This window comes from Patagioenas fasciata, chromosome 4, assembly GCF_037038585.1.
Source record: "Patagioenas fasciata isolate bPatFas1 chromosome 4, bPatFas1.hap1, whole genome shotgun sequence".
Taxonomy (NCBI): domain Eukaryota; kingdom Metazoa; phylum Chordata; class Aves; order Columbiformes; family Columbidae; genus Patagioenas; species Patagioenas fasciata.
In genome coordinates, this window is record NC_092523.1 from 60049861 (window position 1) to 60077417 (window position 27557).

General features: G+C 37.6%; 1 protein-coding gene across 9 annotated transcripts in view; it reads left to right on the forward strand.

Moving 5' to 3' along the window:
* The window catches only part of SLC10A7 (solute carrier family 10 member 7), a 153935-nt gene that overhangs the window by 36799 nt on the left and 89579 nt on the right, over nt 1-27557 (forward strand). For 6 of the 9 annotated variants that reach the window (XR_011738864.1, XM_071808015.1, XM_071808012.1 and 3 more), the window contains one exon: nt 16556-16594. The exons of the other annotated variants lie outside the window; for them this stretch is intronic. Coding sequence is in view for 4 of the 6 variants with exons in the window: in XM_071808012.1 (XP_071664113.1) it covers nt 16556-16594 (39 nt within the window). In the remaining 2 variants the exon portion in view is untranslated. Of the gene's footprint in view, nt 1-16555; nt 16595-27557 lie in introns of those variants that run through there. 9 annotated transcript variants of the gene reach the window in all.

Genomic DNA, 27557 nt, shown 5'->3' on the forward strand with positions numbered 1-27557 from the left:
ACAAAGAAAAGCACTGCAGAGCTGCATTTCCCTGGCAGATGCCAGGTACTTTATGTTGAAGGATGCAGTTATGAGATGCTAGTAGTTATTAAACCGGTAATTGGAGTTTGAAACTGGTGAAATTAGTGATACCTTCTGCCATTAGATTGTCACCCAGTTTCTTGTTCATGTAGCACATTTCTGTTCTGTGCCAAGAAGTGTCTTAGGGACCAATAAAATAATACTTCATTTGGACTTGAGGAAAAACAGACTTTAGAGCAATTTAGGTGCTTTACTGGGCTCAGAAGTAGGTGTAAATACGTTATACAAGCTGCATAAATTTGAGTACGTTAAAGTGTCATATTGCATATTAACAAATACTGCCTAATTCTAGGTACTTCCATTACAAGAGAGTCTTTGTGAATTTGAAATAACTTTTGTAAAGGAAAAACATAGAAACTAAAGAAACTGTCCCCTACAAGTCTGTGGAAACAGTGTTCTTCAGCTAGTGTTGACAGTCATCTGGAGGTTACAGGGTGGTATTTGTTCTGCTGGTACCGCTATGTATGGTAGGTAACAATTGTCTGTTGTGTTAATGTACTTCTCTCTGATATTTAAGAATAAAACCACGGGAACTGTGTTATCAAAGAGCAGGGAGTGTACCAGTAGTCAGGAGGAACAAGTCTTGCAAATGAAAAAAAAAAAAAAAAGTGGTTGAATTGAAGGATAAATAGTGCAGGAAATTAAAATATGTCATCAGCATGGACCTAATAATTTGTTACTTCAAGGAAATACATTTTTTATGGTGATGTTGACATATGAATTATATTTTAAACAATATGTATGTGTTTTTGTCCATACTGCAACTTTTACATTTAGTAATTTCAGGAACGTTCACTGTTTTAAACAGCCCAACACAGCCTGAGCACATCCTGTATCAGGACCTTAAGCTACAGCTATTTACTTATCTGAGCCATTGCAATATTCTGATCTTGGGCTGTGTAAAATCAAATTTAAAAAAAAATAACCTCTTATTGACTTCATTGAGACATAAGTCTGATCTAAAGGTCACACCATGAAAGAAACAGAAAAATCTGTATTTCCATTCACAAGTTTATTTCTATTCGCATGTTCCATTCACAACAGTTGAATTCCCAAGAAAAATTATTAAAGTAGCTGATGTTGTAGCTTTCTGTTGTCATCAGCTGGCAGTGTGTCTATCAGCACAAAGCATTCACCACCAACGGCAGGAGCTACTTGATGACTTGATTATACTCACATTCTTTGTAGAGAAGTCTTGTTGAATTCCTGATTTTCTGGCCTGTCTGATACAACTTGCTGTTACTTCAATTTGTGGAGTTTTTGACCTATAATTTGGAGAAGGAAAGAAGTTAATTAAAAAACTATGAGTGTTCAAAGCATTTTTTGTCTAATCTCTCATAATTAAAAATGTCAGCTCCTTTTCCTGGTTTATGGCTAACCAAAGTAATTTGTATTTAGAGGAGTTGAAGGAGAAAAGCTGTAGTTAATGTGTTAAGCACTATTCAATTTTATGTCACCAATGTGATGGTAATTGCATTGTGGGGCAAAGGAGGTGGTTGGAAGGATCACAAGATAGTTGACAAAGCTTTTTCTCCCTAAATTGCAGGTTCTAAAAGTCTAAATCAAGTCATAGTACATGTATGATCTTGTAGTCGTGTAAGAAGGCTCTTGACTATATTAAAATATTTTGCAAACCCCTAGGTTATCCTAGTGTTTCATCAGTGACCCTTGTGACCTAGAATAAATTCAGTGCAAGGAGTTATTTTGAACTGTGCCTCTCTTCCCAGTTCAGAGGGGCATGCTGCTAACAAGTTATCATGACTGTGGTGGCAGAAGGGAATGCCTACATTGTGAAAATTAATTGCTTGTAAGCATTTTTTTTTTCTAATGTGTCACATTTTTCATAATATTATAGTTTTTGTTACCATGATGTAGTTAAGGAATAGTAATAGGCAGAACTTCCATAACAATTGCTTTCTAAAATATTTAAATTATATAGCTAGCATAATTTTACATGGTCTTTTTCTGACAGACTATTGTGACATAGATTGCTATGCATTACACTTCTTCGTACTGATAATATAATAACCGAGCATTTAAAATAAAATATGATACTGCTTCTGAATATTCCCTCCTTTGAAAGAGCTAGATAAATGAAAATTAATGAGGTTAGGGAAATTATGCTTCACAAGTGATCAAGAAAATCTGGCTTTGCACAGTCTACAAAACATGATTTTAATAAGACACTATTATGTCTGTTGTGCCTTCCATTGTTAAGGGGATTAGAGAATCTGTATTTTTAAAATGAAATTAAAAGTTATATTAGAACCAAAGTATTTTTTCATAGTAGTCTTTGGGATTGTCTTGTATGATATGAACAAAATAGTATCTTTTATTTGCTAATGTATTTGTTTTTTCTTCTTTCTTGTGAAGTACTTGAGCTTGTACTCTTTACAAGCAGCATATATACTGTAGATAAAAGGGTTCACAAGGTAACTGCGTTGAAATACACTGCATAGTAAATCTAAACATTTTCTCTATTTACTGGGGTCAATAAAAGGACATGCAAATTAGTATTCCAAGTTGTAGTTTGCTACCCAAAGCATTTAAAATGCAGGAATATTTCTTGGATATTAAGAAATGTTGGTTGGGAAGGGTAGTATCATTATAAGCCACCTTGAAATCAGATGGTTTCATGGGTCTTGCATCTGAAATCAGCACTATATGATGATTCTTGGAAGTTTTTTATATGTGTGTTTGTACAGCTGAAACCTTGTCATGTGCTCTGTTCCCTAATCAGTAGCTGTGTCCTGCATGGTGGCAGACCTTGTACCACACTGTCAAATAGTTTTGCTGCTGAAAGTCTTCCAGTGTTGCAAAGCCCAGAAAGAATGAGCAAGCCAACCTGAGCCAATTTCCTTGGTTGGCATGGCACAGAAATAGCAAACGCACATGTCAGTTGGGTTTTTTTTGGTTTTTTTGGTTTTTTTTTGGTCATTGTTTTGTTGTTGTTTGTTTTTTGTTGGTTTTTTTTTTTTTTTTTTTTTTTAGCTCTTTCTTTCAGGGAGAAATCCATAGGCTAGGTGGGACTGAAAGGTCCATCTGCAGAGCAGTGCTTTTGTATGTGAAATTTTATTTCAAGGTCTGGTTCCTGCTGGCAGCAGTGGTAGGTTCTCTCACAAACCCGAGGCATTCCAGAAGTTAAAAGGCAAGGAGTGAGTCTGCTGGAAATGACATAGAAAGGTACATTCAAATCATAAATAAGGGACATGCAGCAGGTATGTTAAGCAGACGTGGAAAAATGGATTTGTGTCTTTTGTGGGAAGGTAATTGGGCACGGGGGCTCGGCGGGTGCTGGCGCGGCCAAGGCGGGGGCGACTGCCACAGGTTGATGGGCAGGTGATCCAGCAGCTTCCACCCGTGCCGGCGCAGGAGGCCTGCCTAATATGCTGTCTGCCCTAAGGGCCTGGGGGAACACAGTTGGATTATTATGTTAATGCCTGAGCCTGCTGCCCTCTTCCTATCCCAGCTGGGCTCCCTGTTGTTAGGAACTGCTTTGCTCTGACAGTGGAGTAATATACTTCATGATTGAAAGGGCAAAGGGGCTCGCAAGAAAAAAGAGCAGGCCTGCACAGATATGTTAATGAAGGGGGGAAGACTGTAGGAGAGTTTGCACGTAGGTGCAGATAGGAAGTTTATTAGGAAATGAGTAAATCTGCTAATTGAGTTATTATTTACAAGTCCCGTTTTCAGATTTGTTTCTTTGTGCATTACCCCTCCTAATGCTGATATACAGTGAATTCAAAGTGCTTACCAAAGCAGGCACTTAGGTTGATTTATTTTAAACCAAGGTGCTATAATACACTGGTACCAGTGTACAATGCTGACAATGGTGTATTTTTCAGGACTTTGATTACTGTTTCATGCTCTGCTGCTATATTGCTACACTACAGCTTATAGCAGTGATATGATTGTTTTATATATTGTAGATAAGTATATCACTCTGAATTTTGTTGATACTTCCACAAGAGTCAGATATAGATACTGATTATAGATATATATTTGTTATGGTGTTAGAGCAAATTGAACTTGGATTTGATGACATGGTTACTATGTTGTGGTATTTTTCTGAGGTCTTTTCTGCAATAGAATTGACTAAACAGTGACTTGCTCTTAGAATGAATGTATGTGAGAGAGATGAAAATCCATCCTGTAAATGGATTATTTATTATTTATTTTACCTTGTGATGATGATATAGCCTGGTATTCAGGGTCCTTCTCCATCTTCTATCAAGCTTCTCTCAATGGCAAAACTTGACTCAAAATACCAACCAGATGTGTTTTCTAACATCCTTATTTGTCTGTTTTACCGTCAAAGTGCTGATCACAGGCTACTCAAATAAATAGCTGTTAACCTAAGTTAAGCTTTTAAAAGTGAGAGCTGTTCTAATGAAGTACAGCTAATGTGTCAGAAATAGAGTAATTTGATAAGTGAAGTGCTGTCCTTGTACATCTGGTACTTGATATTTGTGTAAGATGCGATTTCTGATTGCTTCTAGTGTATAAGGAGACTTTTCCTACTCTTCACACATTTTTTTGCTTATCCCAATTTTGGTCTTTTAGTTCTGTATTCATATTTATCGCTACTCTGCATTGCTTTTAAGAAGATATGTCTGTCTCGGAATCGGGACCTCCTGTGGTTCAGGGAAGTTGGCAGTTCTCACACTTTTGACCTGGCAGTTGTGAATGTACTTCTTATGCAGTCTTGTCCACTTATGTATCATAGGGCATCTTATGTTACTGAAATACTTTAAGCTGGAAAAGGATTCTGGGTCTAGATTGCTTCTGCATACTTAGTTTGGTCTGACTGTGTAGATACAGGATGTTCTGGGCTTAATTGGCACAATAAAGGACAATTTTGCTTCCATACTCCTTTCCTCATTGGATGCCCATGATAAGTAACTGTCACCAAATAGTTAAGTATCTGTGTTCTGCTAGAGCCTTTGTACTTAAGACAAAATTATTGATTTATCAAGTTCTTTGTGGGCAAGTCAAAATGCAGTGGCCTTTTCTACAGCTTATCAGTAAGGTTAGAAGGTAGTTTTAACCACAGATTGATGGAAAATAGACACATGTTGCAAAAGAAGTGTTTTCCAGTTGAAGGATTTTTTTTCCAATAATTGCATTTTTATTTGTCTTTCATATTGTGTATGCTCTAGTTCTTTAGTAATTGCTTTAGAAATAGGGAAGTTGGGTACAAACCGTGTTGAGTTGGGAACTTTTCCATTCTTCTTTTTTTTTTTTATTTCTTTGCCCTGTATGCAATTTAGACTTTGTAGGAATGTTTCCACTTTCTTTCAGGAAAATCTGTATGTAAATAGTTTGTTTCAGGTTAGGTTAACCTGGTTCAGTTTTGCAAACAAATAATTTTGATATCTTCCACGTTTTTGCTGTAACTTAGGGACTCTGTCCTTTTATTTCTCTTGATAAATGGATCTCCCTGGCTGTACCTTCTCAATGCATCGTAAGAATTTAATAACAGTGCTGCATTGTGGACCAGCTGAAAAGCTTTGTGCAGTGACAAACATGGACAGAGGCCATGTTCCTTGAGGCAACAGAACAATTCAGCTGGAAGAAGCAAAATGTTAAATGAAATGGTAAAAAAAAAGACAATTTCAATAATTGTATGAGAAGTCATGATCCTAGTGGGAGGGAACTTAGTTTTAAAGCAAATGTTTAAATACTGGAATATCTCTAATGCTGGGTATTCCAGTTTTCAGCCAACTCTGGATGTAAATGGAAACTGTAGAAGCTCAGTGAATGCTGCCACAAAGAACATGTTCAACACAGGTAGCAACTTTGTGACCTTTGCAGTAACGCAAGCTTGTGCATTTCTTTGGCTGGCACCCCAGCACAGTGTTTGGTGAGCCTCTGCTCTCCATACAACCTGGGTAGAATTCTGTACGTGTAATCTGTAGGTTTTAATATTTTCTCTCAACCTTTTCTTCAGAGAAGTAGTGGTTATGCAGTATTTTGTCCCATCAGAGAATAAATTAAATTACTTCAAAAAAGTAATAAATTACCTTTAATTTAGTTGAGTTACTATGTATTTTATGTTTAAGTAATATATATATATATATGTGAATGAAAATTCCAAATAACAGTTTCAGCCTCTTTGTTGTTCATGATGTAGTCCTACTGCTAGCCAAGTAGTTGTGAAATCAAGTCCCTAACCTAGACTTGATTGGTATTTGAGTATTAATCCTTGTTAATGAAGACTAGTCCCTCTACCCCTTTTGGATTGGAGGATATAGCAGGTCTCTTGGAAAATAGGGGCAACTAACTGATTGGAATTTAAAGATTTTTGGACATACTTCAAAAGAAGGATGGTGGTAAATACCAATGTTGTAGTTAGTTTTTTCTTTTTTTCCTCTGAAAACAAATTTGGAATTTCAGTTGTTCCTGATCTACTGCTGAACTCCTTGGGCAAATTTTGGGGATGTGTAGTATGTAAAGATGCACCTTTACACACTTTCTCAGTCTGTGTATGTGTAAACTACTTCTAGCTATGCTTAGATGAATTGTTGATTTAGATGACAGGAGTATCTGAGCAGCATTTAAAATAATGCAGTTGCATGTGTCAGGGTTGTTCCTTTTTTACCTTCAGGCAGCAACTGTGGTGCTGGTCTCTTCCTTGTAGTATGCTGCTTTTATTTTCTTTAGCTTTCGGTTTCTGTCACAACATTGCAGTATGCAGAGCTTTGGCTGGGGTTGGAAAAAGGGAATTTCCAGTGCCATGCAATACTGGTTTACAGTAAAGCTTAACCTTTGGGCTAGATTGGGGGAGAAGTAACTGTGCTACTTTGAGATACAGACAGGTGTTTGTTGATGAGATTAAAATCTCCATATCTTTTAACTATGACTTGTGACACATTCTGACATGAGTTCCAGAGATTTCAGTTCATGGACCTGTGCAGTGGGCCACTTTCCTTTTATAACGTTTTACAAAGCTGGTGCTTCAGCCAGCCTCCCCATACTGTGGCCTTCCTTACACCAGTGTTTTATTTCCCATCTCCTGGCATTGTACTACTAATAGTGAAGCTGTTCCCAGTGGTAGTAGTGACAGAGACTTTAATAATGATGCCATTCTGAGCTGGTTTGTATGACATAGCAGTTAAAATGTCTGGTTCTGCTACTAACTGCCCAGAAAGCAATATGACAGTGGGATATTTATAGAAAAATACTGGTGCAGGCACAGCCTTACAGTTAATGCAAAGGGCACCTTTTAAAAAGTGGCCTTGTGCTTTCATTTCACTTCAGCAGGGAAGTAATACTCTTTGGAGTTGTGGGATGCATTGTTTAACTAGACCTCTAATCATGTTATGGATGATGTGTCTCCAGGAGAATCAGGGGACAAGACCTTTAAGTGTTTTTATCACAACTTAAGATCTCAGAAAATGTGAACTTAAATAAAAGTATGTTTGGGAGGTTGTTATTGCTCTGTATCCCTTTGAGAATACCTTCTACAGTAATATATATAGATATGTGGTGTTTTGGTGTTTTGTTTTTTTTTTAGAGAGAAAGTCACTTACAGTTATGAGGTGTTTGACCATAAGAGAAGATCAAGTTGGTAGAGTTACTTGTATACAGCTGTTCAGCTGAGCCTCCTTTATTAAATCGTTGTTCAGCAGTCCATTTGTTCTGGTGCAAGAGTCAGTATCTTCGCTGCTAAAGTAGTAAGCCTTGAGTAACTAACAAATACATCATGTGCCTGAAGTTTCTGGATAGACTTTATACCAAAGTGTCAGTGACTGGTTAGATTGTTTCCTTTTTGCTTTCTAATTGTGTAGCACTGTCTGTTTCACAGGTCAAATGTATGGCTCCTAAGGCTGATACTGTACAGTATATGGGTAGAAGGGGGAAGTTATCTTTTGTTTCCTTGTGTATAGGAGAATTATGGAAATGGACTTTCCATTTGGAGAAAAATACATATAAAATACTAGGCTATGTGCCTTCCCAGTAACCCAGAGATTTCTGGCATGGGAGAGCTGTATGGAGTTTGTGGAGGAGCAGGCAAGATGCCAGAGCATAGAGTTTTCAGATAGTTATGCACATATGTACTCAGCTTGAGAAAGTGTGTATTGTTAAGAGTTTGTCAGCTTTAAATCACTGGTTGCTCAAATGTTTACACTGGCACTGGGCAGTGACCTTAGTATTTGCATTTACAATTTTTAAGTAGAGGAGAGAGAAAAAGAGAAACTGCCTCTGTTTATTCATGCTAGTATTCAAATGTCCAATATACATGTTCAGGTTACTGCCCCATTGGGGCACATGATGTAGGAACCAACACTGGAAGGCACTGTGTCATGTGTGATTTTGTGTTTTATACTGCAGCTGATGGGAAGTCAGGAAGGTTAAGCTACAGCTTCAAGGTACCACTGGGCTTGGGGTATTGCTGGTCAAGGACTGTTTCACGCAAGGATGAAGTGAGAGTATTGGTGGCTGTCTCTGACACCCTTTCTCATTCTCCAAATCTTCACCTTGGCATCTGGAAGGGGTAGACATGAGGTTGCAAAAGATGTGTGTTGCTTACATTTGTGTTTGTGGATAGCCCTTTCTCCTGGTACGCCTTGTGAGCATTACACCAGTTTTGTATGCTACACAGCCACAGAAATGTGGTGCTGGTATTGGTGGATCTATGGTGTTTAGAATAAAACAAAGAAACTGCAGGCAAAGTGACTCAGCGTTGTACAGCTGATAGCCTGGGCTAGTCAGGCACTGTGTGCTATGTCTCATGAAGCATCTCATCTCTTCTGTACCTGAGGAGAGCAAGTCACCTCGTGACAGAGGTTCCCCCCTCCTGGCTTCTTTCATGTGATCTTTCTGATACTTCTGGTGAAGGCTTTTGCTTGCATTCTGCTTGGCTGTACAAGTAATCTGAAGGAAAATGATCCAGTCATACAGGACAATGTTGCTTTCCAGCCTTTGCTCAACATGGATTTCCTGTCACTAATTTATACATTAGTATTGATGGAAATTTGTGGACTGACACATAAATGTTCCTGAGTTCTGAATGCTTAATGTTTGCTATTTGAATTGTTAACAGATGTTTATGTTCTGGTTTTACTTTCTGGAAAAAAAAATATGTAATGTAGATACCTTCCTGGTCTTCAGTCTTCATCTCCTACTGCCTCTGGAGGAGAAATACCATGCTGCGCCTCCAGAACTCCCTTGAGTCATGCCAGTTGCTCACAATACAGGGAAATTACCGTTTTTAACAAAAGGGAAGAAAGCAGGATAATTTTCTTTCTCTGTCGCGGTATTGCTGAAACTGTTGGTGAAACAGAAATCCTTCAGTGGAGAGCACCAGATACACTAAATAAGTGCGTCTAAAACACCTGCCTTTTGACATCCTTTTGATGGATGGTTTTGTATTTGTAAATATTATTACCAACAGGCTGTGATGGTTATGAGGAACTAAAAAAATGAGAGAGTGACAGACTGATTTTCAACAGAAAGAACTTGGCTGTAGGAGGTCGGAGGCAATAACTCTCTGACAGCAGAGCCCCCAGCTTGTTTCTGTGCACTGCTGGTGGCAGAGTGCTGAGCCTGGCTGAAGCAGCACAAACTTGTTTGTACTGGGGTGACGGCAACCACTGCCAGCCTGGAACAGACCTGCCGCCTGTGCGCAGCTTCAGATCCACGGTTCAATGAGGTGTTTTAGAGGAAATTGTTCTCTGGATGATGTTCGCTTGCTGAAATGTGAACATGCAATGTATTTGTTATACCATTTCATTTTCTAGTGCATTTTCAGCATTATTTCCCTAAAACTGGTGCTTATTGAACACTGATGAAAAAAAGTAATGTTTTCATATTGTCAGCAAGGCTTTAGAAGTGGGTTGGGGCTTAGGTGATAGCTTTTTCACAGTTGTCAAATTGTGTTGGACTACAGGGAACATGGTAGAACATGGCAGTAGGTAGAAATATAATTGCCTCCATATATTGGTGGGGTTTTCTGTTGCTGTTCTTGGGTTTCTTTGGTTGATGGGTGTGCTGTGTGGTGGGGTTTTTTTGGCATTGTGGGTTTTTTTATTTGGTGGTTTTTCTTTTTTTTTTTTTGTCTCTCTCTTTTTTTTTTCTTTCTTTTTTAAGAGGAGAAGGTTATGTGTACAGTTCCACTCCATTAAAAATTAGTGTAATCTGCTATTTTAGGAGACTTTTCAAACATCAGTTCATAAGTTTACAGTTTTATAAGATTTCTCTGGACTCAAAATTTCATTGTTATCAAAGTCTGGTTTTGTTGTTGTTTTTTTTTGTTTGTTTTGTGTTTGATTTTAAAGGAAATACTACTGTTGAGGTGCCCTATTATGTATAGAACACTTGGGATCAAACTCATGTGTAAGATGCGTACGAGTGCTTCTGTTGAATTCAATATGGAGTACATATACACCTCCAAGGGTCAAATCCAGGCCCTAATTTGTTTCCCAGAGATGATGATGGAGTGTTAAAAAGGCATATGCTTTGCCTTTGAGGGGGCAATTGTGCAGCCAGAGATTTTGTTGAGCAGTTAACACTACCTCTTTTATTTTTGCCATGCTGTAGCAGGATTTTTATATGCATTTTAACAGTTATTTAAGAGTCCCTGTATGCTTAAAAAAGAATCTGAATATATGTGCCTTTTTTAGACCTGCATCATAACTAGGTTATTTCATCAATACAGTAGAATGACTGGGAGCTGCAGTTGGAACAATATGTAAAAATACAGCTTGTAAAAGATTTCCTTTATTAACTGTCATGATCCACAGAATATATGTTCAAATAAACGTTGTGTAATAACTAAATTTGAGATTAATAGGCCCCTAAAGAAACAGCGAAGTCATTCAGGATAGTCAGTGAAAAATAGCCTGTAAGACTGTAACATGCACATATTGTCCTGCTTACATGCTCTCTCTGGTGTCATTCCCATTTATCAATGTCGGCAGGCTCTGTTCTCATTAAAACACTCTTACACAAAAGCAACTTAATTTTCTTAAGAGAAGAGGACACCTGATTCAATTTAGTGCTCAAAACCAGGAACTTGAATATATATATATATATTTTTTTTTTTTTCCTGTCTGAACTCAGATTAATAGTTATGAACAGCAACACAGATTAAACCTTATTAGGTATATTTATATTCTGTTTGCAGTAACAGTACTGTGGCAAATAGCTTTCTACAGAGCTGTAACATCTTATTAATGGAAACAGCAGTTAAGACATGAGCTGCAGTAACACTCACATGAGATTTTATTTTTAAATAGGAGGTTTAAGGAGTTGTTTAAAGGGACTCTGCTGACTCATTCAAGCTACTTCTGATGTCCTACCTTCTTCCCTCCACCTTCTTGAACTACACTGATCTCTCTGTGTAGATAAAATTTCCTTTTCTGCTCTGTTCGGTCAAACCATTTCTATCACTTCCTTTAGTATTTTTTTTTCTCTCTTTCAAATACGAGACATGGATTTATTAAATTTTGCATTAAAACATGGACACTGTAAAATGTTGTACTACCGCATTGTGTTCTCTGCCCTCTACTGTGTAATCCGGTAGTGGTACTGCTAGAGTCGTCGTTTTCCAGCTCTTTTCTACTCTTCTGCGTTTTTCTGTCCTTCATTGTGTCATGTGTTAAATAGGATATTTAGTCTTCCACATGGTATTGTATGTCTTACTGGTGCGTGTTTAAAAATTATAAGGTTTTAACCACAAATACTTGTGGGCACACAAAGAGCAGCTTTGGGTGATGCCCAAGCTGCTTCCCTCTGAGATGTTTTGAGGCTGTTTCGTTTCATTGCTCTGCATCTATGGCCTTGGCCCTGGAACAGCCTTTCTGCAGTGGGGACAGCTTGCGACCAAACAGATCCTGGGGTGCACAGCATGTGCTCTTGCATCTGTGGGAGTGCCAGTGGGACCCATGTCCCGTGAAAGCTTAGGGTTAAGTACAGTTAAGAATGTTACCTCCCTAAAGGCTACCAAACGACACTCAAGAATCAAACACTCAATGTGGCATGTTTGTTTTGTTTTGTTTTGTTTGTTTGTTTGTTTTAAAGTATACCTGCTAGGGAAAAAGCCTTTTACTTTTTTTTGTGTGGTCCACGTGTAAAGCTGTAAGGCATAATTGTTCCTCTGTGACTCTGCAGTAAAGGAAGTTGTAGTTCCAGTTGAGCTGTGCATAACCATTTCATTCAACTCTTGCTGATAATGATAAAATGTCGCGTTTTGACCCAGGTGCTCCATATGTTGCCAGAGCATATTTTATTCTTTAATATAGTCCTGCTACATTGTTATCAAAAGATATCTAGTATGATAAATTCCAAGATAGTTTAGTTTGATACTAAAATAAAAGGAAATGGAACGGAGTTCAGAATGTAATCTGTATTTAATTATGTGGAAATCTAAGCATGTGTATTTGATTTGCTGCCCAGTCATCTGTACGTGAATGCTGCTTGTACTTGCTACTCCTTTTGGGTACCTGCTCATGGGGAGGTGTTTAGCCTCTTGGTCGTGACTTTCTTCTCTTTGTTACTAGTCTTTGTTGCTGTGAGGACTGTCTTGAATCTTCTTGCTGCCACTATTGCAAATCTTAGCAGTGTTTTCCATGCATATGTTTCATGATAAGTTGGGAGTTGAAGGGCTGAAGCTTTGCACTAGGCTCAGGTATGGGAAAAGGAAGATTTCTGCCAAGTGCTGCCAGATGGGTTTCCTTCAGAGGTAGGCTGGTTACTTCTCACTTGGGAGTGCTACAGGCCAGCCAATCCTCCCTCGAAATGCAGACTAGTGAGAGATTCCCTCAATCCCAGCGCCGTGCTGAGTTCACTGAAATCACACCTGCTAAGTGAAGCTAGTGAGCACCATTTGAACTCAAGTGGAGATGTCCATACTCTCTGTACTAGCCGTGTTTTAAGAGTACTGGCAGTCACTTTCAGTCTTCATTGTTTCTGAGTTGATGTAAACTTAAATAATTGGTCTGGTTGTTACTACTGTTGCTTTTGAATGTGGTCTGACCTTGTATTTCATTACATGGCTATGCATTTAGCTTTTGAGAGGATCTTACCATTGATTTTATAGAGAACTCTCTTCTCATATTAATGGTGAGTGCAATGAATGGTTTGCAAACACATGCAAATCTGAACTTGGAGTATTATGAGGACATCTAACTGTTCCCATCTTTTATTGTTTCATTTAAGCTGACTGCAGATAGTCTATCTGTTGAGGCACAAAAGGAGCAAATGCTAAAAAAGTTATAAAATAATAGTGACTAATAAATGTTTCAAATAAAAAATGAAGAGATTAGCTGTATTGTGTGTCAGCACTAATGTTTATTTGTATCATCCCCGTGAGGATCTCGGAGTGCTTTTTAAGCAATGAATTAATTTTGACGATGCCCTGTGAGGTATGCAGGCAATGTTATCCCTCTTGATAGAAAGGAGTTGGAAGCACAAACTGTTTAAATTCTAGGTAAATTTAATTACAAATTGGAGCAGTTGATTTGGTTTACTACCAGTTTGTTTAAGCTGAATAACACTCACAAATATAAGCCCCAGGTTTGTGGGTATGAGAGAAATCTACTTCTAAGTTTATTTTGCAGGAGAAATGTTTGTGAAGAAAACTGCAAATATAATACAGTAATTGACATGTGGAAGTCCTCCCTCATGGAGGCAAATAATCTGACTACAGATTAATGTATGGGCTTCCTTTTCTTTTGTCTGTAATGACCATTTACCATTTGCCATGGACGATTTCTGACACTGCATGGAAAGGGAAATAAACATCAAAAACTAGTGTACCCCTGGACCAATCCGAATTAGACTTTTGCACATGACTGACTGAATACCTGAAGTATATGATTTGTCTGAGATTGTTGTATTAGTACCTGTTATGTACTTGAGAATGTAAAAAAATCCCAAAATGTTCCTGGTGGGTCAGGAAGGAAGAAAGAAAATAAGTTTGTTGATGGCCAACATACGTGCCACCAGAACAATCTAGTATCTCTCCTTAGTACCTTTCCAGGTACAGAATTTATCCTGGCGGTGGAATTGGAGTGCATTTTAAGTAACAAATTTCATGTCTTTAAGTGATACTCAAAATCAGGATTGGCAGCTACTAATGTGGCTAAAACTAGATGCACAGGTACCTACTAAGGTATCCGTTCTTGCCAGCTAGTGCTTTGTTCTGTGTGCATTGTCGGAATGACCAGAAAAATGGTTGAGGTCTGTCCAGAACTGAAGTTATTTCTCTTGTGTCAGTAGACGTGGTCTGGCAGGCTCACCTGCACTGTAAACAGAGCTTGGTCTGGTAGGACCTAGGGTTTTTTTGACACATGGAGTTCAGTTTAGCATGTTAGGGAGGAAACAGCTACTTTTTATGCTTGCTACCCATTTTATGTGGACTTCAACAGCTTTCCTGAAGAGGATAAGTGATACAGTTCTCTGTAGGAGACAGAAATGCAGCTCTCACTCTGCATGCAAAATCTGCATGGGGAGGAGGGGACTATTAAGTCCTCCCAGCCTTCTGGTGCAGAAGTGAAGCGCAGATGCTTCTGTCTTTCAGTTCTTAACAGTTAATTTACATTGGTTTATATAGCAAAGACTATTTTGCAAGGAAGACATCTTCAAGTGTGCTTAAAAATGGAACTCTAGATCCTTCTTCATGGGTTCAGAGGCAGGATGTAATTAAAGCAACCTTTCTACATCTTTATCAGATTGAAGTGGTCAAATACAATGTCTGTGTAAGAGAATGGCACATGTCCAACAATTACCAAAGAGACTTGATAAACCGGATCAGTTTTTTTATTATAATTTATTATAATTATTCCATTATAATGATAATGGAAACCTTATGAGGAATATATTAACAAAAGATACATGCAAGGACGTCTCCCATATTGAAACTGACCCCTTGCAGTAGGTTTGTGTGCATGGGTATAATGTGTCTCTCTCTTGCTGTATCAAAGTATCAGCTGTATATCTTCATATGCAACTAGAAAATCCTGATTTGACTCACACTTGTTGAAGAATTGTTTTAAGTTGCACTCACTCTTGCTTTCAACTGTGATCTCTGGCAAGAGAAGCTGTTTGGACTTGTGTCTCTTTTTTATGTTCAGAAAGGCATGTTGATGAGGAAGAGGTGTTAAAATATGTTACTGTAGTTTACAACTGTCAACTATAATGTTTTATTTAGATGTATGTATCCAGCTGGTCCCTCAGCAACATGGAGTGCCATATGCCATTGTCCCTCTTAGTAGGCAAGTCAGCAAAGGTTTCCCAGTCTGCATTTGTTTTTGTATTTGGGCCACTGAGGAGCTGCAGTCCAGTGCCATCTTTTATTGATAGGGCCAGCAGAGGAGGAATCTAATGAAATTATCAAAGCTTTGAATTAATTATGAACTTGAATAAGAAAGCTAAGCTCTCTAGAGCCAAGGATCTCATTAGCCATTCATTTTCATTGCATCCTCTTATGGAGCAGAAGGCAGGTTCAGCTACAGCTCCTACCCTGATTTTGGACTTTATTCAAACTTGCTGAACTTGCTAGCATCCACTTATTATTAATCTGTGGGTGGAAGTGTCCAGGGTGATTAATTTGACTTAGCTCTTAATCTTCATGTAAGCGGTAGATTTCTCTCCTCTTTTTCCTCTTACCTTTGCTGTGTGGCTTTTCATCATCAGACTGGCTGCCTGACAGGAGTTTCTGTTCTTTCTTGGTGATTGGGGAAAGCTATTCAAGACTCAAGTTTTAACTTCTTGGAATTTAATTAGTTAATGTTAAGAAAGAATACTGCTACTTGTATTTGCTGGATATTTAGGTAAGCACAGACACTTCTATAATTGTTATCAAACTTGTTTGTTTTCTGATTTTAAAAAACTATGGAGTAAAAAGTAATAATTAGACATTTTGGACTCTGAAGTGTGGGGTTGTTGTTTTGGTGGTGTAGCGACTTTTTTTTGGTGGGTTTTGTTGGTTTTTGTGGGTTTTTTTTTTTGTTCCTATTTTAGATTTCCTGGTCAAACTACAGAAACTTCTGAATTTGTCAGTACTTTATTATGATGAACAATTAAATTAGTTTGCCTGGTTAATATTCCATTAAAATTGTTAAAAGTCTATGAAAATGTAGTATTTTAGTTTAGATTGTATTAATTTTGATTAATAGATCAATTTTTAAAAAAATCTTTCTGGCAGATTAGAGCAAAAGCACTGAGACCAAGCTTCTGTGTAATATTCCTAGTTCTTGTGGCTACTCCTCTTAAGTCTACTAGCAAGGATTTTTTCTCCTCCTGCTTTTGTCCATTTCAGCACATTATTTAGGAATGCATAAACCAGAACCTATCAGTCTTCATAAGTTACAGGCCACTGACAATTTTTAAGCAGTGGCTAACTGACTAATGGTCTCTGTGTATGTCTGTATTTGGAGGATCTAATAGCTTTTTGGGCGGGGGAATAACATTTTATTCTTGTACTATAGCTATTTTACCATTGGTGATATTTATCTTTTTCTCTCTTCAGGCAGCTGCTATATTTAATTCCGCTTTTGGAAGTTTTTTGGTAAGTAATGCAAAATTTATAGCAAGTGCTTTAGTCTTATTTTTAACAGCATCATTGGTGTGCTTGTATTTTTCACATTAGTGTTGGTGGAATTGTGCCATTTAGCTGGAAAAAATGGATCATCTTTCCATTTATTTTGCTGTACCATTGCATGCAGATATTTCTTCTCTTTTTGCTAAACTCTTGAGAAAAGTAGTGAATAAATTGTCTCTGGTCATGGTAAATTAATAAAGTGTAAACACATCTTAATTTTCTCCTTAATGGGTTAACAGAATCTATTATTATGCAGATGATTCAGACGAGACCATCAATATATTGATTTTTCTAATAAGGCCTATCAAATACTCATTATTTTCTATCAAAAGGCCATAGATTTTGAAAAGAAAACATGACCCAGCTGATCAGAGAGGAGATGCTAATTTACTCAGTGACATGTCATTTGTTTAGCATATTTCACTGTCAGTGAAGCCACTCAGTGTCTCTGAGGAACACACTAAAATAGCTAGATACGGGAAAGCAATCAATCCAGCTGGAAATATAACCATTTCTGTGATCAGTTAGAACAGTATTTGTGGGCCTAGTGGTCTACAAAGATTCAGAAAGGGCACTGTAAAGAACACTAAATAAATATATTTATGAAGAAAGGAAGAGTAGATTTCTTTTGTTGATATGTTGTTTGGAGAGACATTCATGAATATTAAATACAAATTATTTTATATGTATGCAAGCGAGAAGTGACTGTTTTATTTATTTAAGTAGCTAATAATTGAATTTGGTCATCTTTACTAAAATCTGTGCATGTTTAGAAGTGTGCATTTGTGATTCGAGTCTTTTGTCCCCAGAAAGAGGACTCTGATGTAAAAAAGGAATGAATGACAAAATAATTCACATTAGGAAATTAAAATCAAAACTGCAAGTAAAAAATACCTCACTTTATATGCATATTTGTGTTATGAAAAGCTGGAGTTTGGGAGTTCAAGCATGTAAAGCTGTGCTGCCAAGAGAGAAATGTGCATGGCATTTTGAAGTTGTGCATTATGCTGCTGCTTTTTTGAGGGACTAGGTTAAGGTTAGGAGGCTGAGTGTAGGTTTTATGGGTATAGATGACCATTCATATTTTTCAAATAGCAATTCCCCAATACTTGCTCCATTTTGTCATGTGTCATGTCCTCCCCCAATTGGAAGAAGATACTTTCTGTGTGTTTGCATGGCATTTTCTCTTGTTGCTTGGCACAAGCTCCAGTTTCTCTGCTGTCCCCAGCTTTCGGTTCAGGAGGTTTCCTCAGATACCCAAAGGCCTCAGCTCAGTTGTCATTTGGAGAATGTCTTTTGACTTCAAATAAGAATTCAGGCCCTGGAGCATCTGACTACAGTGCTGGATCCCAGTAAAGCAACGTATACATATTTTAATTTCTAGAGCATGTTTGTAGCTCTTTGAAGAAATCTCAGTTAAGGAAGCTGAGCTAGTTTGTGTGCTCATATAATACTCCTGGTTTTAGTTTTGTTCTTAGTTCCATGGACTGATCATTGGAAAGTTCTGTTTACATACAGTTACCTAATTTCACATTGTATTTATTTCAGATTTTTTTGAATCGTGGAGCAGTATTGTGCTAAACCTTTGTCTTAAAAAAAAAATATTCCAGGAAATACTTTTCAAATATATGAAATATCAGCCTGAATCAAGCCACAGTTTGTTTGTTTGTTTGTTTGTTTGTTTTTAAATAAAATTAAAGGAAGTGGCCACTATTAAGTCACAAATCTATACAAACACTTAAACACTTACTGTGGTATCCTAGTTTGAAATCATGATTATGTAGTGAAAATGTATGTAGGACAAAAGAGAAACAACAAATATGTTTACTGAAAGTTTTGCTCTTACAAACTTTTCAAGTTATGAAGTTGGTAGAGTGAACTTTGTGGCTGAAAATGCACTGGAGTGATGGTAGGGCAGGGCAGGGACTGTAATAAGTAGCCAGAGCTGCTCACCAGTTTCCCAGGGCTGTAGGTCAACCTGGCCTTTGAGTGGCTCCTGTGTGTCACTCGCATGCCATCACAGCTTTCTGTGAAGAACTGGTGAAGCATTAAAAATATACACATATATATATATAGTTGTTTGAAGTCAAAACTGTTCTGTAAAATATTAAAATCATTGGCCTGTTTTTGAGAAGATAATGGAAAGTTGTGGTGGTGTTTTTGGAAATCCACTGGTTTGTATTGGTGCCTAATTTATGGCTGTGGTGGCTATAGGCGGAGATCCTGTTACCTATTTCTTCATAACGAATCTAAATCAAATTTACATTTTTGCTATTAGTGTCTGATGATGTGCTGTCTGCAGATAGGCTTAAATGTAGTTACGTACCTTTATGACCATAACCATATACGTGTCCTGGAGATAATTTGGAAGGATCTGACCACTGGCAAGGCTGCAGTCCTTCTTACATTCCCTGTCTTGCCATGTGCAGAATGTGGGCACGTTGCTGCACTTGTCTGTAGTCCTGACAAAGCCAGGAGGACAGGATGTTGTCTGTTCTCAGACTATGCCCTGTGGGGCCAGTGTCTGTGTATGACACTGTGAAGCAAGCTGATTTAAAAGGGCTGAAAAATGTGCTATGCTTTTAACTTTTCCCCCCCCACTTCTTTCCTTTTTTAAGACTAGGAAATGGTCCTGGAGAAGTTAAATTGAAATGAACTGTGAAATAAAATGTCTGCAGGAAAAGACTCAGTATCATGTTAGAATAATACTGAGATAGGCTTATTCAGATGAAAAGGAACACATTGTGAAATGCTAAATGTAGAAGTGCTTGATGAGCAGAAATATGCTTAGATTAAGCATTTGGAGGTGTTTTGGGTGGTAAGGAAATTTCCAAAAACTTACCAACCAGCTGCAGAGTAATTCCTTTTAAACTCCACCAAAGCTCCATATTCCTTTAAATATGCAGATGAAACAATGCGTGGAATGATACTGTACATATTTACACTTAATTTAATAATGTCTCAGGTCTAATTAAAATACGGTGTTTTAAAGAACTAATTGTTACAGAAAAGTGTTTTTATGCAGCTAGATTGGTAATAACTAACGGTAGATGAATTCAATTTACATAAATTTCAGCCAAGAGAATATTTAGAATCATACCACAGAGGATTGCTTTGGGTTGGGTAGTTAATATCATTATCTCCTCCCCTTGTTTAAACAGTTTGGTTTACAATAATTGTGGAATGTAATAAGTGATTTCAGTTTTTCCTCTTAATAGGGTTTTAATAAAATCTGATAGCATTTTACTAATACTGAGGGGATGGTTATCAGCAAGGTTGCTACTGTAAAGCATGTAAATGCATGCTAAGATCTGCTGAGTTAGAGAGCACTGAGGTACCTGCTTCTACTTGTAGGAGAAGATACTTTTGCACCTAGAGGATAAAGAAATTCTCTGGGATGTTAAGTATTAGTTTGCTGAGATTCTTAGCATTGTATACATTATTGTGCTTCCTCAGCATTTCTATTCTGCTTCTAAAAGTTGTGCTGCAACAGAAAAATAATGCTTGTTAACATCCAAAGTGCAGAGCAATAGGCAGGATGCTGCAAAACATGCTGTGCTAATGATTATCCTACGGTGTTTGCCTGCGTGGCTCAGCTCCTTTGGCTTTACGTTCACCAAGGCATAGCCTGTCACTGGGGCTGTTCTTGCACTGAAGTGGAGACACATGCTTGGTTGAGAGCTAAACTCAATTTGGAGTGACAATACAATGCCATGTTCATGTGAGAAGGAGAAGGCCTAAAGTCTAGAAGATGATATTCTCACAAAATGCTCTGCACTACTAGGCTAGAAAGAGCCTTGTCTAATCTCTTTCTACCTCTCATTAATCTCCTTTCCTCCTGAGACAGTGGGCTTGGAAACTCATGAGAGTATCCAGCTTGTGATTTGAGTGAACGATGTCAGATTATTTGATGCCTTGGGGTTATGAACAGTAAATATGAAAGGAACAGCCATCAACTTCACCTTAGACAAAGAACTGTAACCAAAATCTGAAGTTCTGTGGTGACAGGAAATCAAGCGTAAAAGTGAGAATTCAGAGGGCTCTGCTCTGTGACCACTGCACTCCTGAAAAAAACAGAGCAAAGAGCAGCTGAAAATGAAGGTGTTGGTTGAGACTTCTTGCAATGCTGTCTTGGATTAGCTTCACTTCCTCTATTGAAAGCTATGGGATGAAATAAGGCATGTGTCCAGGCTACATAAGTCAGTCTGAAGGAAGGAACCTATTCCATGTTTCATTTCACTTATCTTCTTTGTCCAAATTAACTATATATGTTTTTTTTTCCTCTACTTGACTGTCTTTCTAAGGTGACAGAGCTGGTTCATATTGTTCAAAAACTCAACTTTTGGAGCAGCCACTTGGCTAATCAAATCAAGGCTAGTGTTTTTATTTACATTATCTTCCAGATGAAATCTAAAGCTAGAAGGGAATATGAAAGTTATCTTCTCACATACACACAAAGCCTAGTTGGTTAATGAAAATGTATGGAGTCCTTATCTACTCTGCTTTAGCAGGCATAATGATTTACACAGCCTGACAGCACCAGTGCAGCAAGTAAATGCATTAGGCACAGTGTCCATTTTTCTTGCAAATTTGTGACATAGATTTAATTATGGGAATGACCAGCAACTTACAAATCTAATTTTGGTAGGCTGAGCCAACTTTTTTATTTTAATAACAATGGATTTTTTGGCAATGATTTCATTACTATTTAAAGAAATCCACTCGTATGGAAATAACCAATTGGCTGAATTTATTTACTTTCTTTTGCCTTAATGGGTGTTGAACGGTTTAGGTTTATTTTGGGTTTTTGTTATAATTTTTAAATCTTAGTTATTTCAAGGATAAATATCTTTATCTGCCTTAAATATTTCTAGCACAAACATTGTAAATACTTTTCTACAATCAGGTAAATGTTTGTATACCCCTTTGTTCCCTCTTAATTGTGTCTTTGCAGTATGAAAAGGGGCAGAACAGTCATCTGGGATTCCCTTTTTACTCTGCTAGCTGTTTACAAGGAAATCTTGCCAGGAAGTCTGTTCACAACAGTTTCTGAATTCTAGATTCAGTCTGGTTTACTTTCAAAGCTGAGCTGCTTTATGGTGTGCCACTGCACTCTTGGACATAGCTAGCTCTCTCTCTCTGAAGGAGCACGGTGGTGCTGCTGGTCTGTGCTCCAAACTGGATTCAGGTAGTTCTTAAAATCCTGTTAATCTGCCACTTGGGAAGCCACCTCAGCCCTGAAGGATGGGTTTTTGCATGAGTGTAAGGGGTTGGCAGATCCTCGGCAGCAGCGAGTCTTTGGACCAGGTATTATGCAGGTGGCAGGAAGAGTTTGGATTCTCTGGAATTTAAATAATCTTAGGAACCACTTATGTTGCCTTGCTGTAACTTTCTCTTATTTCGTGGCTAGTTCTCCCATTGTTAGCTAACATCCCCATTTTGATTTCTGCTAGCTTGATCTGAAATCTCAATGTAAGTTTGGGCATCATCAGCTGCTTCCAAATCTGCCAAGTAACGTTTTAAAATGTGCAGGCCTTCACTCTTATGGTGTATTTGTGCTTTCAGTGTATAGCATTCTGAGTTTAATACCCAAGGTTAAGTTTGTCTTGTACTATGTTGATACAAGCAAGACAGAGTAACAAAGCTTGCTGTAACAGAGACCTGTTAGTGCAGGCTTAAGAAATGAGCCCTTGATACAGATGGCTGTTTTCAGGGATAGCTGGGGATGTGCAGCCATCCCAGTATATCCTCACTCTTTATCTCCAAAAACTGAACTGACAGAGTGGGTGTCACTCGGAAACAGATGCAGAATTTTTTATAAAAACAAAGAAGTCTGGTTGTCTATGAATAACGCTGAACTCCTTTAAAATAAAAAAGGAGTAAGTAGAAAGGTACGAGGGTCAGAAAATTAAAAAGAAGTAAACAAGGTTATGCTGCCAAGGGACTGAGAGAAATCAGGTGGGTGGTAACTGGACATCCGAGTATTGTAGAGCCTAAATGATGTGTGGTCTGTTTGATGCAGTTGATTTGAAAAGACCAATGGTCAGCTGGGTTATCTTTGAAAACTTAGGGAGAAGGAGGGTAGGTAACAGTAACCAAAAGGAAATAAGATGTGCTATTAAGTTCTTAGAAAAGCTTGTGTTTTGTCTCAACTGCTAAGAGGAAAATGCATTGAAATCTACATAATAACAAAAAATAAAAGTACTAGCTGTCAAGTGTTTATAAATTATGTGGGCTGTAGCTGGTCTCAGTGCTTTCTTAGTTTTCTCGTTAGCTTTTGCTTCTGAACGTTTAATTCATTTCCCTTGGCCTTGGGGAACTCAAGCAGCCAGTTCTTCCGAAAAAAAAAAAGTTTATTAGAAAGTAGCAATAAGTAGACCGTTAAATGGATCTCTTTGTAGTCTCTTTGCAGCCCCCAAATAATTAACTAATGTATTTTTAAAGATAAATATATTTGAGTATTCTACTTGTTTCCACTTCTTCATATGACATCTAACAGTAAGCAGGATTTTTAAATTTCACCTACTATTTTGATCAGCAACTTGCTTGGCCTGGTACTTGGTGACTGTTTTTGAGATGATACATTGAGTCCTCACCTCTCTCATTATTACTGTTTTTATGGATTAACAGGCTCTCAAGGAAAGAAATAGTTGAGGATATATGTGCAGTAGCATTTCTTGAGTTAGTGAAACCAGCAGAAGTGGAAGTTGATGGAGAAGATTCAGAGGTTTTGTTGCAAATTGGGAAGGTAACTTTATTCTTCCAGTCCAATTTTCATTTATGAATTGCGAAGTAGAAGGGAGTGAAGTTTCAGGAGCTAAAACTGGACATTCAAAGTACCTTAAATGTTATGGTCTGGCGTATTTCCTCAGATCACATAGGGTGGGAAAACTGGAGATGAAAGTGCCCTCAGACTGCCTATGGTACAGTCATCTCTCTTGTTAATGGAACTGTATAAAAAGCTTCATAAGAGTGTGTGTTTTTCATAACTATCATTTGGAGAACATCTAAAAGAGAAAATGTATGTTCTTAAAATTATATAATTGGGCAATTTATTGAATTAATATCTAAATCATATCTGTGCTGATACACAGTTTTAGCATAAAATCAGTTTGTTGTCCAAGATTACTTTTGTCGTAAGTCTTAAAATTCATCTTTACTGTGAAAATACAGCATTTTTTTGTCAAAAGGATGTACTTGGTTTGGGCTATTTTTTCTGGTTCTGCTTACTTTTTGTTAATGGTCAGGACTTGGAGAAAAACAATTGCACTAGGGTGGAACTTGTGTGCAGATCATAACGTTGAAAAGGTCCTGCTACTAGTTTGTGATGGTTTTTTTCTTGGTTTCTGTTTTGCAATGGTTTCCTGTCTTTTTACTCCAAGACAAAGAAAGTAAAATTAACAGCAAGAAATATCACTGGTTCTGTTAGGAAGTAAGATCAACATGTCCAACTTCTAGTTAAGTCATGGGACAATGTCATATTACTTATTTGAAACGATTTTTAAAACCGATTGCACTGAAAAGCTATTGTATTAGTTTCTGACAAACACTTGGAGAAATATTTGCATGCCTTGTTTAGAAAGGTGAAAGTTTACACTACAAAACTTTGAATGATTTATTTTTACAACAAGAGATTTAAAATTCTTGCAAATAAGAAGTTGTGTCTCTGGGAACCAAATGCTTGAATTTATTGGTTCTTTACATTAGGTAGGTTGGTACACAAAGGAGAAATCGAAAACAGAGGCAGTATGAAAGACGATTTGGTTTTTATTTTGCCCTCTCTGTAACGTCTTTTAATACTGGAGAAACAAAACTGCATTTCTCTAAGGCTATGGTTATACACAAACATGTAGTCATTTGGCCTGATTTAAGGGTAAATGTTCCCTGCAGAAATATTTGGAAATGCACCAAATATATAATTTTCTGCCTCCCTTTTAAAATATTAATCAAAAGGAAATGAAAATTATTTTAGAACCTACTGTTAGTGTTCTCCTCCAAAGTTTTAGGTTCTGACTGAAATGGGGCAATGATCTTTTCTCAGTCCTGCAACTCTTAGTCTCCTGTATGAGAAATGTGTGTGGTGGGGCAAGAGAAAGTGGAGAGAAATCACCTCTTAATTTGTACAGAGGTAGTTAGACCCCTGTTTTCTGCTGCTTCATCAGTACTTTGAACTAGTGCTGCTTCAAAAAGTCATTTCACCTGGCATCTGTGTTTGTTATAGAATACAACCTGGTATGCTGAGAAGTCACCTACATGGATGCACTAATCTGTAGTGGAGCCTGGAGATCATCTTCTGTGTCCACCAAATGTGGATTCAGCAGCCAGCAAAAGCTGGATTCTAGAAAGCACTATGCCTGTTCTGTGACATTCCCTTACAAACAGCAATGTCAGTGCTGTATTGTTCTCTGCAAACCTTAAGTTGACTCTTCAGGGTGGGAAAAATATCCCAAACACATTAGTTTATTAAGCTTCTTGATTTTGATTCAAAACAGCTTAAGGCTCTGCCTGGATTTGGATGCTTTTCTTCTGTGATGCTTCTTTATCTGACCTAGCAGTGTCCGTTCAAAACTCATCAGTCTGTGAATCAGCAGTCCTCAGTCTCTTGGGGTAAAAACAAGAGGCACGTCATTATTACTATAAGCCGAATGGCTGGAAACCATTCCCCATGCTGTCAGGGTGACAAATACTGGCTAAATGGAAGTGCCAGAGGTTAGGTCAAAAGCTTCCATGAGGTCTTCTAACTCAACTAGCAAGGAAGGCACGGTTATCATAAAACCGGAACTTTCTTTGGAAATTTGTGTTTATTATTTATTGTTGAAAGACAGTTTTGGGAAACCGTCATGACCCTTCAGTATGAGGCAGCAGTAGTTAATGAATTTTTTTTTTTATGTCTGTGTTTGTGTTGTTGCTGAGAGGCTCCCCTCGTTATTATTTTTCCTTAGCTTCTTTCAAAGTATCAAAACAACCTACAGCTTTCATCCTTAATGGCATGTATCTGGAAATACTGGTTATTGTGAAGGAGGGGGAGAAGTATTTTAATTAATGGTCTGTCTTTACCTGGGTCCTCTAACACTGTTCTGTCAGTGGTATAGATTTTACATTTTGACATTATGTAAAATCAAAAAACCCACCCCAACAAAATTCAAACAGTCTTGAAGACCATTTCTTCACCTGTCGTTAGATTCAGTTTATCACCTTTCTGACATGACATGTGAGCAAATTCAGCTCCTTTTCACCTCCCAGCATCTTCTTTCCTCCTCCTTCATTTGAGTTCTCCACCCACCTACTCCTGGTTACTTTCCTGTAACGATGACTATCCTTAATAATTCCTGTAATAATACATTGTTTATTTGTTGCTTCTACTTTTTTAAAAAGATCGTATCACAAAATCCCTTTTCTGAAATATTTTCTGAAGGTACCTTCTAGGTCAACTGCATTGTAAGGGTTTGTTGCAAGAGTAGTTACGTGATATCCTTTCCCTCTTAGTTGGTGGAGGGTCAGACTAGATGATCATCTGACTTTATCTACGAAAAACTCAGTATGTTGTACAAAGTATGGTCACGCCCTGAAAAGACTGTACGTGAGCTCTGACAAGGTGAAGCATTTGAAAATTTGCTGCTTTTTACTTCCCAATAAAACCATTTTTTTAAATTTATCTAAATGTGGTGACCACCCTGTGTCAAACAGAAAATTTTGTACATTAATATATGCAGATGGAATGTTGTTTCTACATTTATAAACCGTGCTTCATATTATCTTCTGGTTTTTAACCCACATCTTGAAAGCTCAACAATGCATACTTTCATTGGATACCTTCATTCTCCTAGTGCTTAACTTGCCTGAGTCCACACATGCCTGGGAACAGCTTTTTGCCTGACATAAGCCCACGGGGTGATAGCTGCATGTGGTTCCACCCCCTCTGCATACTCTTTGTATACCATGGTATACCTGTGGTATGATACAGGTGGTGGCATTGATGCCCACCTGAGTGAGTGGAAAAGTCATTCTAGGTTCTTCCTGCTGCATTTGAGGCATGTTCTAATGGCCTGAAAATGCACACCTCGTCGTGGCCGTTGCTTTATTGTGGTCTGGTTTCTTTCCCACGTTTTTGCTACTGTATGGAAAGTGAATGTTAACTATTTGAAGGAGAAATTTATTACATAGGATTAGATAACATTAATAATGTGAAAGCTGGGGTTTTTAAAGAACTCAAACCTTTTAATAAAATGGAATGTCAAATATATGAGCATGTCTTTCAAGAAATGATCAAAAAAACATGTGAAAAGTTTCATATCTTTTTTAAAGTCAAATAATTATCCACCATCATATAATTTTTTGTTAGATGGACAGTACAAAGATGAAAGAAAATTTTATAGATAACATTGCACTTCACAGCTGACTGAAGCAGGTGTTAGAAATGCAGATTAAGTATACTGACTAAAGACTATATAAATTTGAAGTGAAAATGCCACTGGTCTACTTGCAGTGCCCAGCACATGTGAAGTTTCAGATAGTTAAATTATTAATTTTATTGTGCGAGATAGTGTAGTGGTTAGGGAGAAGGTCCTTTTGCATTTATGATTTTTTTTTTTTTTCATGTAATCTTTTTAACAGTATATGATGAGCAACTAATAGAATTTACTCCACTGTGTAAGTTTTGCTGTGGAATACAGCTTGATATATCAATAAAGTGAGTTTAGTTGCCAGTTAGGTGTTTTATGGGAACATAAAGTGCAAACACACAATTGTGGGTAATTACTATTTCTATTAATGAAGGGGACTGGTTGTTTTTAGTGTTGCTGTACAAATCCACACACACTGGGAAATTTGTGGCTGATCCTTCAGCACACTCCTGTGGAAGTGGTGTAAGGTGTTAATTTACAGTTCATTCTTTCCTGGACTCCACAGGCTTTGCATGGGTGTTACACTT